Source organism: Polypterus senegalus, chromosome 3, assembly GCF_016835505.1.
Source record: "Polypterus senegalus isolate Bchr_013 chromosome 3, ASM1683550v1, whole genome shotgun sequence".
Classification (NCBI taxonomy): domain Eukaryota; kingdom Metazoa; phylum Chordata; class Cladistia; order Polypteriformes; family Polypteridae; genus Polypterus; species Polypterus senegalus.
In genome coordinates, this window is record NC_053156.1 from 9968604 (window position 1) to 9981115 (window position 12512).

General features: G+C 45.4%; 1 protein-coding gene across 2 annotated transcripts in view; it reads left to right on the plus strand.

Moving 5' to 3' along the window:
- Window positions 1-12512, plus strand: part of LOC120524792 (myelin-oligodendrocyte glycoprotein-like) — a 79140-nt gene that overhangs the window by 21982 nt on the left and 44646 nt on the right. Inside the window, exon 4 of one of the 2 annotated variants that reach the window (XM_039746529.1) lies at window positions 9841-10516. The exons of the other annotated variant lie outside the window; for it this stretch is intronic. Within the exon in view, the coding sequence (XP_039602463.1) occupies window positions 9841-9851 (11 nt within the window). The 3' untranslated portion in view covers window positions 9852-10516. Of the gene's footprint in view, window positions 1-9840; window positions 10517-12512 lie in introns of those variants that run through there. 2 annotated transcript variants of the gene reach the window in all.

The window sequence follows — 12512 nt, forward strand, 5'->3', positions numbered from 1 at the left end:
TCATATGAAAACGTTCCCTCTTAATTCTTTGGATATTTGCTTATCATTGGCTGAGCCTTTTAATAGATGACATGCCTTATGGCAGGGGTGCCCACACTTTTTCGGCTGAAAAAGTTGAAATGATCTACCTACATTAAAAATTATATATATATACTGCTCCAAAGAATTAAAGGATCACTTTTTAATCAGAGTATAGCATAAAGTCAATGAAACTTATGGGATGTTAATCTGGTCAGTTAAGTAGCAGAGGGGTTGTTAATCAGTTTCAGCTGCTGTGGTGTTCATGAAATTAACAACAGATGCACTAGAGGGGCAACAATGAGATGACCCCCAAAACAGGAATGAAGGGTTTAACAGGTGGAGGCCACTGACATTTTTCCCTCCTCATCTTTTCTGACTGTTTCTTCACTAGTTTTGCATTTGGCTACAGTCAGTGTCACTACTGGTAGCATGAGGCGATACCTGGACCCTACAGAGGTTACACAGGTAGTCCAACTTCTCCAGGATGGCACATCAATACGTGTCATTGCCAGAAGGTTTGCTGTGTCTCCCTGCACAGTCTCAAGGGCATGGAGGAGATTCTAGGAGACAAGCAGTTACTCTAGGAGAGCTGGAGAGGGCCATAGAAGGTCCATAACCCATCAGCAGGACCGGTATCTGCTCCTTTGGGCAAGGAGGAACAGGATGAGCACTGCCAGAGCCCTACAAAATGACCTCCAGCAGGCCACTGGTGTGAATGTCTCTGACCAAACAATCAGGAACAGACTTCATGAGGGTGACCCAAGGGCCCCATGTCCTCTAATGGGCCCTGAGCTCACTGCCCAGCAGCATGCAGCTCGATTGGCATTCACCATAGAATACCAGAATTGGCAGGTCCACCACTGGCGTCCTGTGCTTTTCACAGATGAGAGCAGGTTCAGTATATGTGAAAGACGTGAAAGGGTCAGGAGAAGCCATGGAGAACATTATGCTGCCTGTAACATCATTCAGCATGAGCAGTTTGGTGGTGGGTCAGTGATGATCTTGGAGGCATATCCATGGAGCGACTCACAGACCTCTACAGGCTAGACAACGGCATCTTGACTGCCATTAGGTATCAGGATGAAATCCTTGAATCCATTGTCAGACCCTACGCTGGTGCAGTAGGTCCTGGTTTCCTCCTAATGCACGACAATGCCCGGCCTCATGTGGCAAGAGTAAGCAGGCAGTACCTGGAGGATGAAGGAATTGAAACAATTGAATGGCCTTCACGATCCCCTGACTTAAACCCAATAGAACATCTGTAGGACATTATGTTTCGGTCCATTAGGCGCCGCCAGGTTGCTCCTCAGACTGTACAGCAGCTCAGGGATGCCCTCATACAGATCTGGGAGGAAATGCCACAAGACACCATCCGTCGTCTCATCAGGAGCATGCCCGACGTTGTCAAGCATGCATACAAGCTCGTGGGGGCCACACAAGATACTGAAAAGCATTTTGAGTAGCAGAAATTAAGTTTTTGAATAAATGGACTAGCCTGCCACATCTTCATTTCACTCTGATTTTAGGGTGTCTACACAATTGAGCCCTCTGTAGGCAGAAAACTTTTATTTCCATTAAAAGACTTGGCATCCTTTTGTTCCTAAGACATTGCCCTGTCGTTATTTGTATAGATATCCAACTTCATATTGAGATCTGATGTATCTAATGTGTTTCTTTAAAGTGTTCCTTTAATTTTTGTGAGCAGTGTATATATAATTATATTTATAGTGGAACTGGCCCAGGACACAGACAGACGGGCATCGTTTGTTTGCCCAACACACGTTTATTTACACAAAACTATTTACAATATGTACAGTGTCCAGTGCACAAACCCAGTGCCTCCAGCACCGATTCCACAAAAGTCCGGGCCTTTCACACAGTCCCAAGTGCCTTTCTTCTGGCCGCCTCCAGTCCTCTCTCCAGCTCCGTCCTCTTCCACCCGACTTCCGCCATCGACTGTTGGGAGGCGGCCCCTTTTAAAGCACCCAGCTGCTTCCCGGCATTTCTCCGTGGACACGCCCCCGTGTGGCGGAAGTGCTGGCTGCGCACCTGGAAGCCGTCCGGGTGACCCCATTCTTCTTCCTCCCAGCATGTCCGGGTGTGGTGGAAGTGCTGGGCTCCAGGGTTCTTCAGGCGCCGCCTGCCGGTGGCCACGGGCCCCTACAGGGTTGGGCTTCCAAATCCCCTACCCGAGGCCACCAACAAAACCAGGGCGGTCGCCCCCTCGTGGTCGGGAGGAGGCACCAGCCCACCTCTGGTCCCCTCGGGCATCCGGCTGAGCTCCACCCTCAGCCGCATGCCACTATATATATATATATATATATATATATATATATGTATATACTGAGTATACTTTATACATAAAATAATGTTGTCGCACCTTGCATAACTGAATAAACTTGATGACACAATAACATTTCAATACATTTATGGCCACTACATTATTTGGATTTTAAAATCTTCATGTGGGAAAACGCTGACTCACATAAATAAGACGACCCAAATAATGCAGTCAAGGAGCTTTTGAATTCAGCCGAGTGAAAAATGGCGGCTGTCCGATTAACTGCGATTTTAGTTCCCTCTCCTTTCTCTTCCTCAGATCACTTTTTGGAAGGACGTCAGTTTTGTAGTTTTTATGAACAGTGCCTTTCCACATTGTCCTTCTTTGGAATAGCAATGATAGATTGACAGATCAGACAAACGCACTTTGATTGTGACATTGTGAGAAAAAAAAAGAAATCCTCTTCTGATTCCACATAAAGCGCATACCCTCCCCAAACAATTTTCTTTAGTCAATATAAGCTGGAAGGCTCACTAGATCACTTAGCTAGCCAGAATTATTCAGTAGCTCGTGTGTTTGATCGTGCGTGCGGGATGACCCGTGTGTTACACGAAAAGAGATCTCTGACTGGCCGCCCTGTATGTCAATCACGTGGCAAATGCCATATGGAGGATATATGATAATAAAACATTTTTTTTGGAATGCAATGGGATCTACCTGCACTATTGTTGCAATCTACCGGTCAATCGTGATCGACACATTGGGCACCCCTGACTTATGGACACAGTAGGATTTCAGCAGTGACATCAAGTTTATTGGATTAACAGAAAATATGCAATATGCATCATAACAGAATTAGACAGGTGCATAAATGTGGCCCCCCAACAGAGATGTGACATCAATACTCAGTTGAGCCTCCTTTGAGCCTCCAGACGTTGTCCTCCTGTAGCCTGTGATGAGTGTCTGGACTCTGATGTTGGTATTTCTGACCATTCTTCATATAAAATCTCTCCAGTTCAGTTCAATTTGATGGACAGCCTGCCTCAAATCATCCCATAGATTGTCGATGACATTCAAGTCAGGGGACTGTGGCGGCCATTCCTGAACATTGGACTTCTCCCTCTGCATGAACGCCTTTGTAGATTTCCAACTGTGTTTTGGGTCATTGACTTGTTGGAATATCCAACCCCTGCGTAACTTCACCTTTGTGACTGATGCTTGAACATTATCCTGAAGAATTTGTTGATATTGGGTTAAATCATCCGACCCTCGACTTTAACAAGGACCCCAATCCCTGAACTAACCACACAGCCCCACAGCATGATGGGAACTCCACCACATGTGACAGGAGGTAGCAGGTGTTTCTCTTGGACTGCGGTGTTCTTCTTCCGCCATGCAAAGCGCTTTTTGTTCTGACCAAATAACTCCATTTGTGTCTCGTCAGTCCAAAGCACTTTGTTTCAAAATGAATCTGAGTTGTCTAAATGAGCATTTGATACAACAAGCGACTCTGTTTGTGGCGTGAGTGCAGAAAGGGCTTCTCTCTCATCACCCTGCCATACTGATGTTCTTTTGGATTTTTACACGACGAGACTCGTCTATTCAGGTAGTCAACTTCAAGCGCTGAGAACAAAGACCCGTTCCGGTGTGGTTCCCAATTTACCTGACAAGGTAAGAAGGTGGTATCGTGGCAGCAGAGCTGGCGCTAAGCTAAAGGCTAAGCAGCTAGCGAAGAAGTGCCGATACAAGCATTTGGTGCCTTCTGTGATCCTGAGAAATGTGAATTCACTACCAAAGAAGATCAACGAGCTGGCCACACTGGTGAGAAATGTCAGGACCTACAGAGAGTGCAGTGTGTTGTGTTTTAGTCAAACGTGGCTAACAACTAACATCCCAGATGCTATCGTACAGCACAGTTAAAGCGGACAGACACGTAAATACCTGCGGGAAGCACAAAGGAGGAGGACTCGCTCTCTATGTCAATACACGGTGGTGTAACTCAGGACATGTTAACGTCAAAATCTCCACTTGCTGCAGGGACATCGAACTGTTGGCCGTAAGTCTGCGTCCCTATTACTTGCCTTGAGAGTTTGGTCACATCATTGCTGTTATTGTTTACATCCCTCCTCGGGCGGACGTGGAGACAGCGAGTGACATCATCCATTCTGCTGTTGCTAAGTTACAAACGCAGCACCCTAAGGTGCTGGTGCTAATCGCTGGAGACTTCAACCTTGTGACGCTGGACAAAACATTACCTGCCATCACCCAGTATGTGGACTGTAACACCCGGGGAAATAAGACTATCGACCTACTGTATGCAAACGGTAAAGACCCCGCTGCAAGTGCTTGGGAAAGCAGATCATAACCTGGGGTCTCATTTATCAAGCGTGCGTACGCACGGTTTTATGTGTAAATCATGCGTACGCACAATTCCACTAATAGAATGCGATTCATTAATTTGTACGTGTGCGCACATTTAGAAGAACTCCTGACTGTGCGTAAGCAGAATCCCCTAGTGGTAGAGAACTGTAATCACATATAAAGCCAGTGCCCTTACACAGTACTTCACGACTTAAATGTCAGTGTTGACAAATTGATGAATTGAATACAACAGGTGATTCTGAGTTATCTGGAACTGTAAATAATATAAAATCCACAACTGAAGAACTGTTTTTGGAAATGCATTGACTACAATGGCAGACCTTGCGCTTCTTGAAGATTTGCAACAAGCACTTTTGCAGAGATCGCGCTTTTCAGGGACCGCACAGACTTACTCGCTGAGAGTGATGAGTGGCTCATTAGTCGTTTTCGAAGGGCAATTTTGCTTGATTTGTGTCAGCAGTTCTCGCAATATTTGGAGAGGCCGACAAAGCGCACCAGTGCAGTCCCCGTGCACACTCAGGTTCTTTCTACTATTGGCTTTTTAGCCACAGGGACATTTCAAAGGGAAATTGGTGACAGGTCTGGTATTTCTCAACCCACCGTGAGCCGAATTATGCCACACATTTTACATGCAATTATATCACAGTACATTAATTACGTTTCCAAATACCGCAGCGGAAAGGACAAAAATTACAAACAAACAAACAATTTTTTATGTAAAGCACTTTGAGCTACTGTTTGTATGAAAATGTGCTATATAAATAAATGTTGTTTAAAAATTACGACCGATCTCGATAACATCGCAGGATTTCCAAGTGTAATAGGGGCAGTTGACTGCACACATGTTGCCCTGAAAGCTCCTACTGTTGATGGACTCCATTAACGTGCAGGTAATCTGCGATGCACACTTGAACCTGCTAAATGTCGTTGCGAACAGCCCGGGAGGGTCATTGTGCAGAACAGCATCGTGGGACTTTGTCTTCAGCAAAGCGCTGCTGGAGAAGGCTGGCTTATTGGTAAGTGTGTAACGATTAGATTACTTCTCAACACCATCTAGTGTACTGTACTTTATGTTAATCTACATCACTGCAGGGGATCGAGGACATGCCCTTCAATCCTGGCTGATGACCCCGGTGGCAAACCCTGCATCCCAGGAGCAGCTGAATTACAACCGAGCACATGAGCGCACAAGAAGCACAGTACAACGTGCAATAGGCTTGCTGAAGGCTCGATGGCTGTGTCTGTCAGGCAGAGGAGGCATATTGCAATACAAACCCGACAAGGTTTTGAATGTTTAAATATTGAAATTAAGTTTTAATTATATTTTATAACTACAACATTTATCAATTTGCTTTAGGTGTGCTATATAGTTAAAGCATGCAGTGTGCTGCATAATATTGCCATTAAAAACGGTATGCCACTGGATGAGATGCCGATACAAGAAGATCGCCACATGGCAGAAGGTTTTGACCCCAAGCCAAATGCTGTGGCCGTGCAACTATGAGCGGGGATAATCGAACGGTTCTAAATCTGTTTCACAATAAGGAGTAATTGTGAGAAAATGGCGAGATCAATTGGAGCTTTTATTGAACTTGCACGATGCATTTAGTGAATCACTAATGTTCCTCAAGCTCACATTGATTTGGTGCAGTTCCTCTTTTATGCTCGCAATGCCTCTCACTAATTCCTCCTGTGTTTTCAGAACCGCATCAGTCGGGACTCGTGCCTCGAAACGCATCAGACGTGCTGAGGTGGCAGGCGGAGAAGGACCTGGCAGATCTATAAAATAAATGTTAAATGAACAATCGGATGGCTCGGCCTCTCCTGCAGTTGATGGGATTGTCACCATCGGGGATTACTCCGCTCATTGACGTTTCACTCTTGTCATCCAATGGTGACACTGAAATAAGGCCTCCTCCCGTGGCACCGAGGTCTCTTTTGTGGGCTGCAATTCTTTTTTTAGAGGACACTTTCAAATCAAACCACTTTTTCTTGATTTCTGCAGTAGTTCTGCATACAAAGTGAGATGGCACTTACCGCATTAGTAACCTGTCGCCACGCCAAGTCGTTTTTTTTCTTTGACATTCCGCCTGAAAAAGCAGCAAACAAAACTGTCTTATTACGTTGTACCTCATTTGAAAGCACTTCCACTTTGTTGTCTCTGAAGTTTTTTTCTTTCCTCTCTTCACGGGATCCATGATAACGGTTCTATAGTGCCCTGGCGGCATTGGGTTTTTATAAGGAAGGTTGTTTGCCAAATAAGGTCATTTGAGGGCGTTTCTGTATGCAAATTAAATGACTATGCACACGCACACAATTTAGAAGGAGTGCGATTCATCATCAGTCATTTCGTTCAGTTGTGCGTACTCACGTTAGATAACTCCCAACTTTCTTGCGCTTACGGCTGTTGGTATACGCACTAGTTTAGAGCTTGTTCTCCGCACGCTTGATAAATGAGAACCCTGGTTCTGCTTCAGCCTCACTATAAACCAAGAGTGAGGGTCCTACCTACAACCACACACTCATTCAGGAAGTGGTCCCTTGAGGCAGAGCTGACTCTGAGAGACTGGAACTACAGACTGGGATATCCTGCAGGGGTCACATAGTGAGAACATCGAGGAGGTTGTTGACTGCACTACTGATTACATCAACTTCTGTTTGGACATTGTAGTTCCAGTAAGAACTGTACGCTGCTATGCTAACAACAAGCCATGGATTACAAGTGACATCAAGGGCCTTTTGAACCAGAAGAAAAGGGCTTTTAAAAGCGGTAATCGGCATGAGCTCAAGCGCGTGCAGAAGGAACTCCGAGTCCAGCTCAGGGCGGCGAAGGAGCAGTACAGGAGAAAGCTGGAGCAGAAGTTGAAGAATAACAGCACGTCCTAGTGAGCTGAATGACTTTCGGCCTGTCGCTCTAATGTCACATGTGATGAAGACCATGCCATGGATCGTGGACTATCTTACAGACAGACCTCAGTATGTGCGTCTCGGGAACTGCAGGTCTGACATGGTGGTCAGCAGCACAGGAGCGCCGCAGTGGACTGGACATTCTCCGGTACTGTTCTTCCAACATACATCAGACGTCCAATACGACTCGGAGTCCTGCCACGTGCAAAAGTTCGCTGATGACACTGCTATGGTGGGCAGCATCAGGAGTGGGCAGGAGGAAGAGTACAGGAAGCTAATCAAAGACTTTGTTAAATGGTGCGACTCAAACCACTTACACCTTAACACCAGCAAAACCAAGGAGCTGGTGGTGGATCATCAGAGGTGACTGTGCAGAGGGTGCACACCTATAAATACCTGGGAGTGCAGCTGGATGATAAATTGGACTGGACTGCCAATACTGATGGTCTGTGTAAGAGAGGACAGAGACGACTATACTTCATTAGAAGGCTGGCGTCCTTCAACATCTACAATAAGATGCTGCAGATGTTCTATCAGACGGTTGTGGCGAGCGCCCTCTTCTACACGGTGGTGTGGTGGGGAGGCAGCATAAAGAAGAGGGACGCCTCACGCCTGGACAAACTGGTGAAGAAGGCAGGCTCTATTGTAGGCACCGAGCTGGACAGTTTGACATCCGTGGCAGAGCGACGGCGCTGAGCAGGCAACTGTCAATCATGGAGAATCCACTGAACAGGATCATCTCCAGACACAGGAGCAGCTTCAGAGACAGACTTTTGTCACCGTCCTGCTCCACTGACAGACTGAGGAGACCCCACACTATGCGACTCTTCAATTCCACCCGAGGGGGTAAACGTTAACATTATACAAAGTTATTGTCTGTTTTTACCTGCATTTTTATTACTCTTTAATATTTTTTTTTTGTATCAGAATGTTGCTGCTGGAGTATGTGAATTTCACCTTGGGATTAATAAAGTATCTATCTATCTATCTTTGTGCAAATTGCTCTGAATTGTAGAGCGATGTCCAGATACACCAGCAGTGAGATGTTCTTGCAGGTCTTTGGAGGTGATCTGTGGGTTGTCTGTCACCATTCTCACAATCCTCTTCATATGCCACTCTTGTATTTTTCTTGGCCTGCCAGACCTGCTGTGTTGGTTTAACAGCAACTGTGCCTGTGGCCTTCCATTTCCTGATTCCATTCCTTACAGTTGAAACTGACAGTTTAAACCTCTGAGATGGCTTTTTGTAGCCTTCCTCTAAACCATGAAACTGAACAATCTTTGCTTTCAGATCTTTTAAAAGTTGCTTTGTGGATCCCATGCTGTCTGTCACTCTTCAGACGAGAATCAAAGGGAAGGAAACACAACTTGTAATTGACCACCATAAATACCTTTGACCACTCATGATTGGATACACCTGTCTATGAAGTTCAAGGCTTAACGAGCTCATCCAGCATTGAGCAGTGACAGGCATTCAAATCAGCACAATGACAAGGGGACCCACATTTGTGCACAGCCAGTTTATCACATTTGATTTCATTTCATACGACTAAATACTGCATCTCTAAAATAATCTTTGTTCGGAAAACACCGCAGTACTCAGATGTTCCTAAAATAAAAGACAAGCCACTGTTATCTTTATTGCTGTAAGGAGAGTCGATTATTATCAGGCTGAAAGGGGGTCCCAAACTTTTTCATATGACTGCATCTCCACACTCCCTACTAACCCCTACTTTCTCTGCTGTTCTTCTTTTGATTTTTCTGTGGTGGTCGATCTGCGCCCCCACCACCTGATCAAAGCACCGTGCAGTCCCTCCATTGATGGATTGAAGGCCAGAGTCCACATGACCTTCATCATCATCATCATCGTCTAATTCTTCCATGTGAAGCCTGTAAACCTGACGACTGATTAAGATCATTGATGGCAGGTAGAATGACCAGTGGGGGCTCGGTGGTCTCATGGCCATGGAACCCCTGCAGATTTTGTTTTATTTTTTCTGTCCCCCTGGCTATCGGACCTTACTTTGTTATTTAGTATTGCCTACTCTTATTTTTATATTTTGTTTCTTTATAAACTTTCTTCATCGTGTAAAGCATGTTCTTCATGTGCTCCACAAATAAACGGTGTTGTTGTTCTTTTTAATTTTCTTGCTTTATAGTCTTTATGTGTTCAGACCACCATGTGTATGTCTATATTTATTATAAGTGTATTTACTTATCTACCTCTTTATGTTTCTATTTATTTATTAGCCCAGTCCTGACCAGGTGGTGCTGACATAGTAACCTCCATACAGAAGACCCCCTAATGCCTTCAGAAGTAAACACTAATAAAACTTATCATTAACTCGAGACAAAGTGAGCCCTTTTGTTGTCTGTCGATAGCGAAGTATTCAGAATCCTCATTAGTCCAAACCCCCAAAAGGGACAATTAAAGAGCAGAAGATGCCTAAGAGAAGGTGATGACAAATTCCAAACAGCCTCCTCCAGGACTGGCAATGGCAGAAGCCCAGCTGTTTGAGGAGTTCACCTGCCCGGTGTGTTTGGACACTCAGAGTCTTTCTGTCTCGACTGACTCACCGACTACTTGGATCAAATCAAACGTGTGTAGCCGTCCTCGTCGCAGACACACCTTCCTCCCCAAGGTCTCGATGGTGCTGAAGACGTCTGCTGAATTAAGTGCTTGAGAAATGAGAAAAGACAGAAATCCATCCTCCTCCATCTCAGAGTTACACCAGTCCTAGAACGGGACATCTGTATTGGGAAGAAGTTTGGAGCAGTGAAGTTGTGTCTGACCTCCATGGCCTCCTTCTGTCAGACTGACGTCCAGCCTTATCTTGAAATGGCGGCCTGAAGGATCAGAGCTCACCGTCTGAGCACATTACATGTCAGTTCTCAAGAGCATCGTCCAAAATGACTTACTTAACATTACAGTAAAAATGTGTGTGTTTGGGACACTGTGACCATACGAATGCCTGATGTCACTTGTGGATTACAAGACACAAGTCATCTGATTGTTTGCTGTTGTCCAGCGTTGCTGACCATTGACAGGTTCAGGTGCCATGAGATCAGGATGGCCACAAAACACAAGGGATGCCGAAGAACATTCAGTAGAGTTACAGGACTAAAATCCTCAAAATGTCACCCAACGGTGACCTAAAATGGAGATGAAATCAGGGATCAGGGAAGACAATCCGCCCCACACGTAACAGCAGAGGTGCAAGGCGCTGTATAATGTACAGAGGTGAAGAGAGTTAGAGATGATAATCAGCGATAAAAAGGCGCTATACTACAGAGGGACTAATACAGAAGTAGATGTGAAAGGCGCTATACAGCAGATAGACAGACAGCTGCTATAACAGACAGACAGATGGACAGAAGTCACGCTTTATAACAGTTGGATGTGAAAGGCGCTATAAAATGGACCAATCTAGGCCATGACTTCTCTCAGAATGGCATCCCTTTCTGCCTGCCTCTTGCCCCCTGAGTCACTGAAACAGAACACGAGGGTTCAGAAGGTGACAAAGGCTCCTCAGAGGCACAAGGAATGGCAGATGAGTTTCAATGAGGACTCGACTTGTCTTGCCAAGCTTGGAGAGTTTTGCCCGTTTTTCTGCCCTGCCTGGTTTATGATGTCAGAGGGCGCGTTAAAAGCTGATTGGCTGAAGGTGCGGGTTGTGATTTTTACTGCCATGAGTGTACATGGAACACGCGAAACCAGCGTCACAAAGCCCTTCACCTACCGATGTGGGTAACACCTCGACCCCCCAAAAATACAGTGCCAGCATCAGCCCTACTGCAGGACCACCAGCAGCTCCTCTTCCTCCTCAGGGACACATTGATGATGAAATAAAATCAAAGCAGCCACACAAGTTCTTTGTTGCCACAGGAAAATGAGAGCATGTGACACAAACCCTTCAATGGAGTGCCATGAAGTAAACCGTTCAGATTCAGTCCTATGGCATCATGTGGGTCTGGGGTATGGACGGGCACTGGGAATCCTTCAGTTGTGTGTTACTCTGATATTTCATTCTACTCACCCTTTACTTGTTTACTTAAGGGATAAGAGAACTCATCAGATGTGTTAGCGGGTGGTCTGCTGTCACACCATCACATTCACACACACAGAGACCCTAATCACCAAAGTACCACATGAAAGACATGAACACACACACAGGCCGCTTTCCCTTGCACTCCAAGACACTTGCTTATCACAGCATGAAGAACGTGTGATGTCTTCGATACACCTGAGCCCTAAACATGACCTGTAAGAGCCAATCTTAGAAAGTGAGGCTTTACGTTAAACTCCTACGAGTGTCTGTTTAGTCACAGCCTTAGACGACGGTGTGGCCTTCAGTCCTCAAGTTTATAAGTGACGCAGTGTGACACGCGAGTCAGTGGATGTGTAAACAGTATTCAGGGACTTAAGGGACACATTGTCAGCATTGAGATGGCACAGGCACACAGTTCTCTGCCCGTTGTGAAATGGCTCACGGTTCAGAAACGTTTAGAAGTGATTTGTAACGACTAGAAATCTAACAACGTTTAAGCTTTGAACAGAACTTCTCATAACTTTACTAATTTTTTGCTATTTCGATGTTGTCTTCTCTCACAGTTTGACTTTGAATTTTAACTAAAACTTTTAAAACAAAAGATATTTCGTCTGTGGAATCATTTCAACACGTCGGGCTTTTGTTGAATCCCACTGACAAGCTGGCGCTGCTGAACTTTGGTGATTTTGTGTAAACGCAGCTTCATTACCTTTGGTCTCCAAGAATATATTCACTCACACCGAGCCTGACATCTCCAGCTATACGCCATTGATCAACCCGTGAATGTTTTACTCTAACGCACAGTCCAGTACTGCACAGAACTCTTCATCCTCAGCTCGCTAAACCTCGCAGATCAGATCACATGGCACTGCC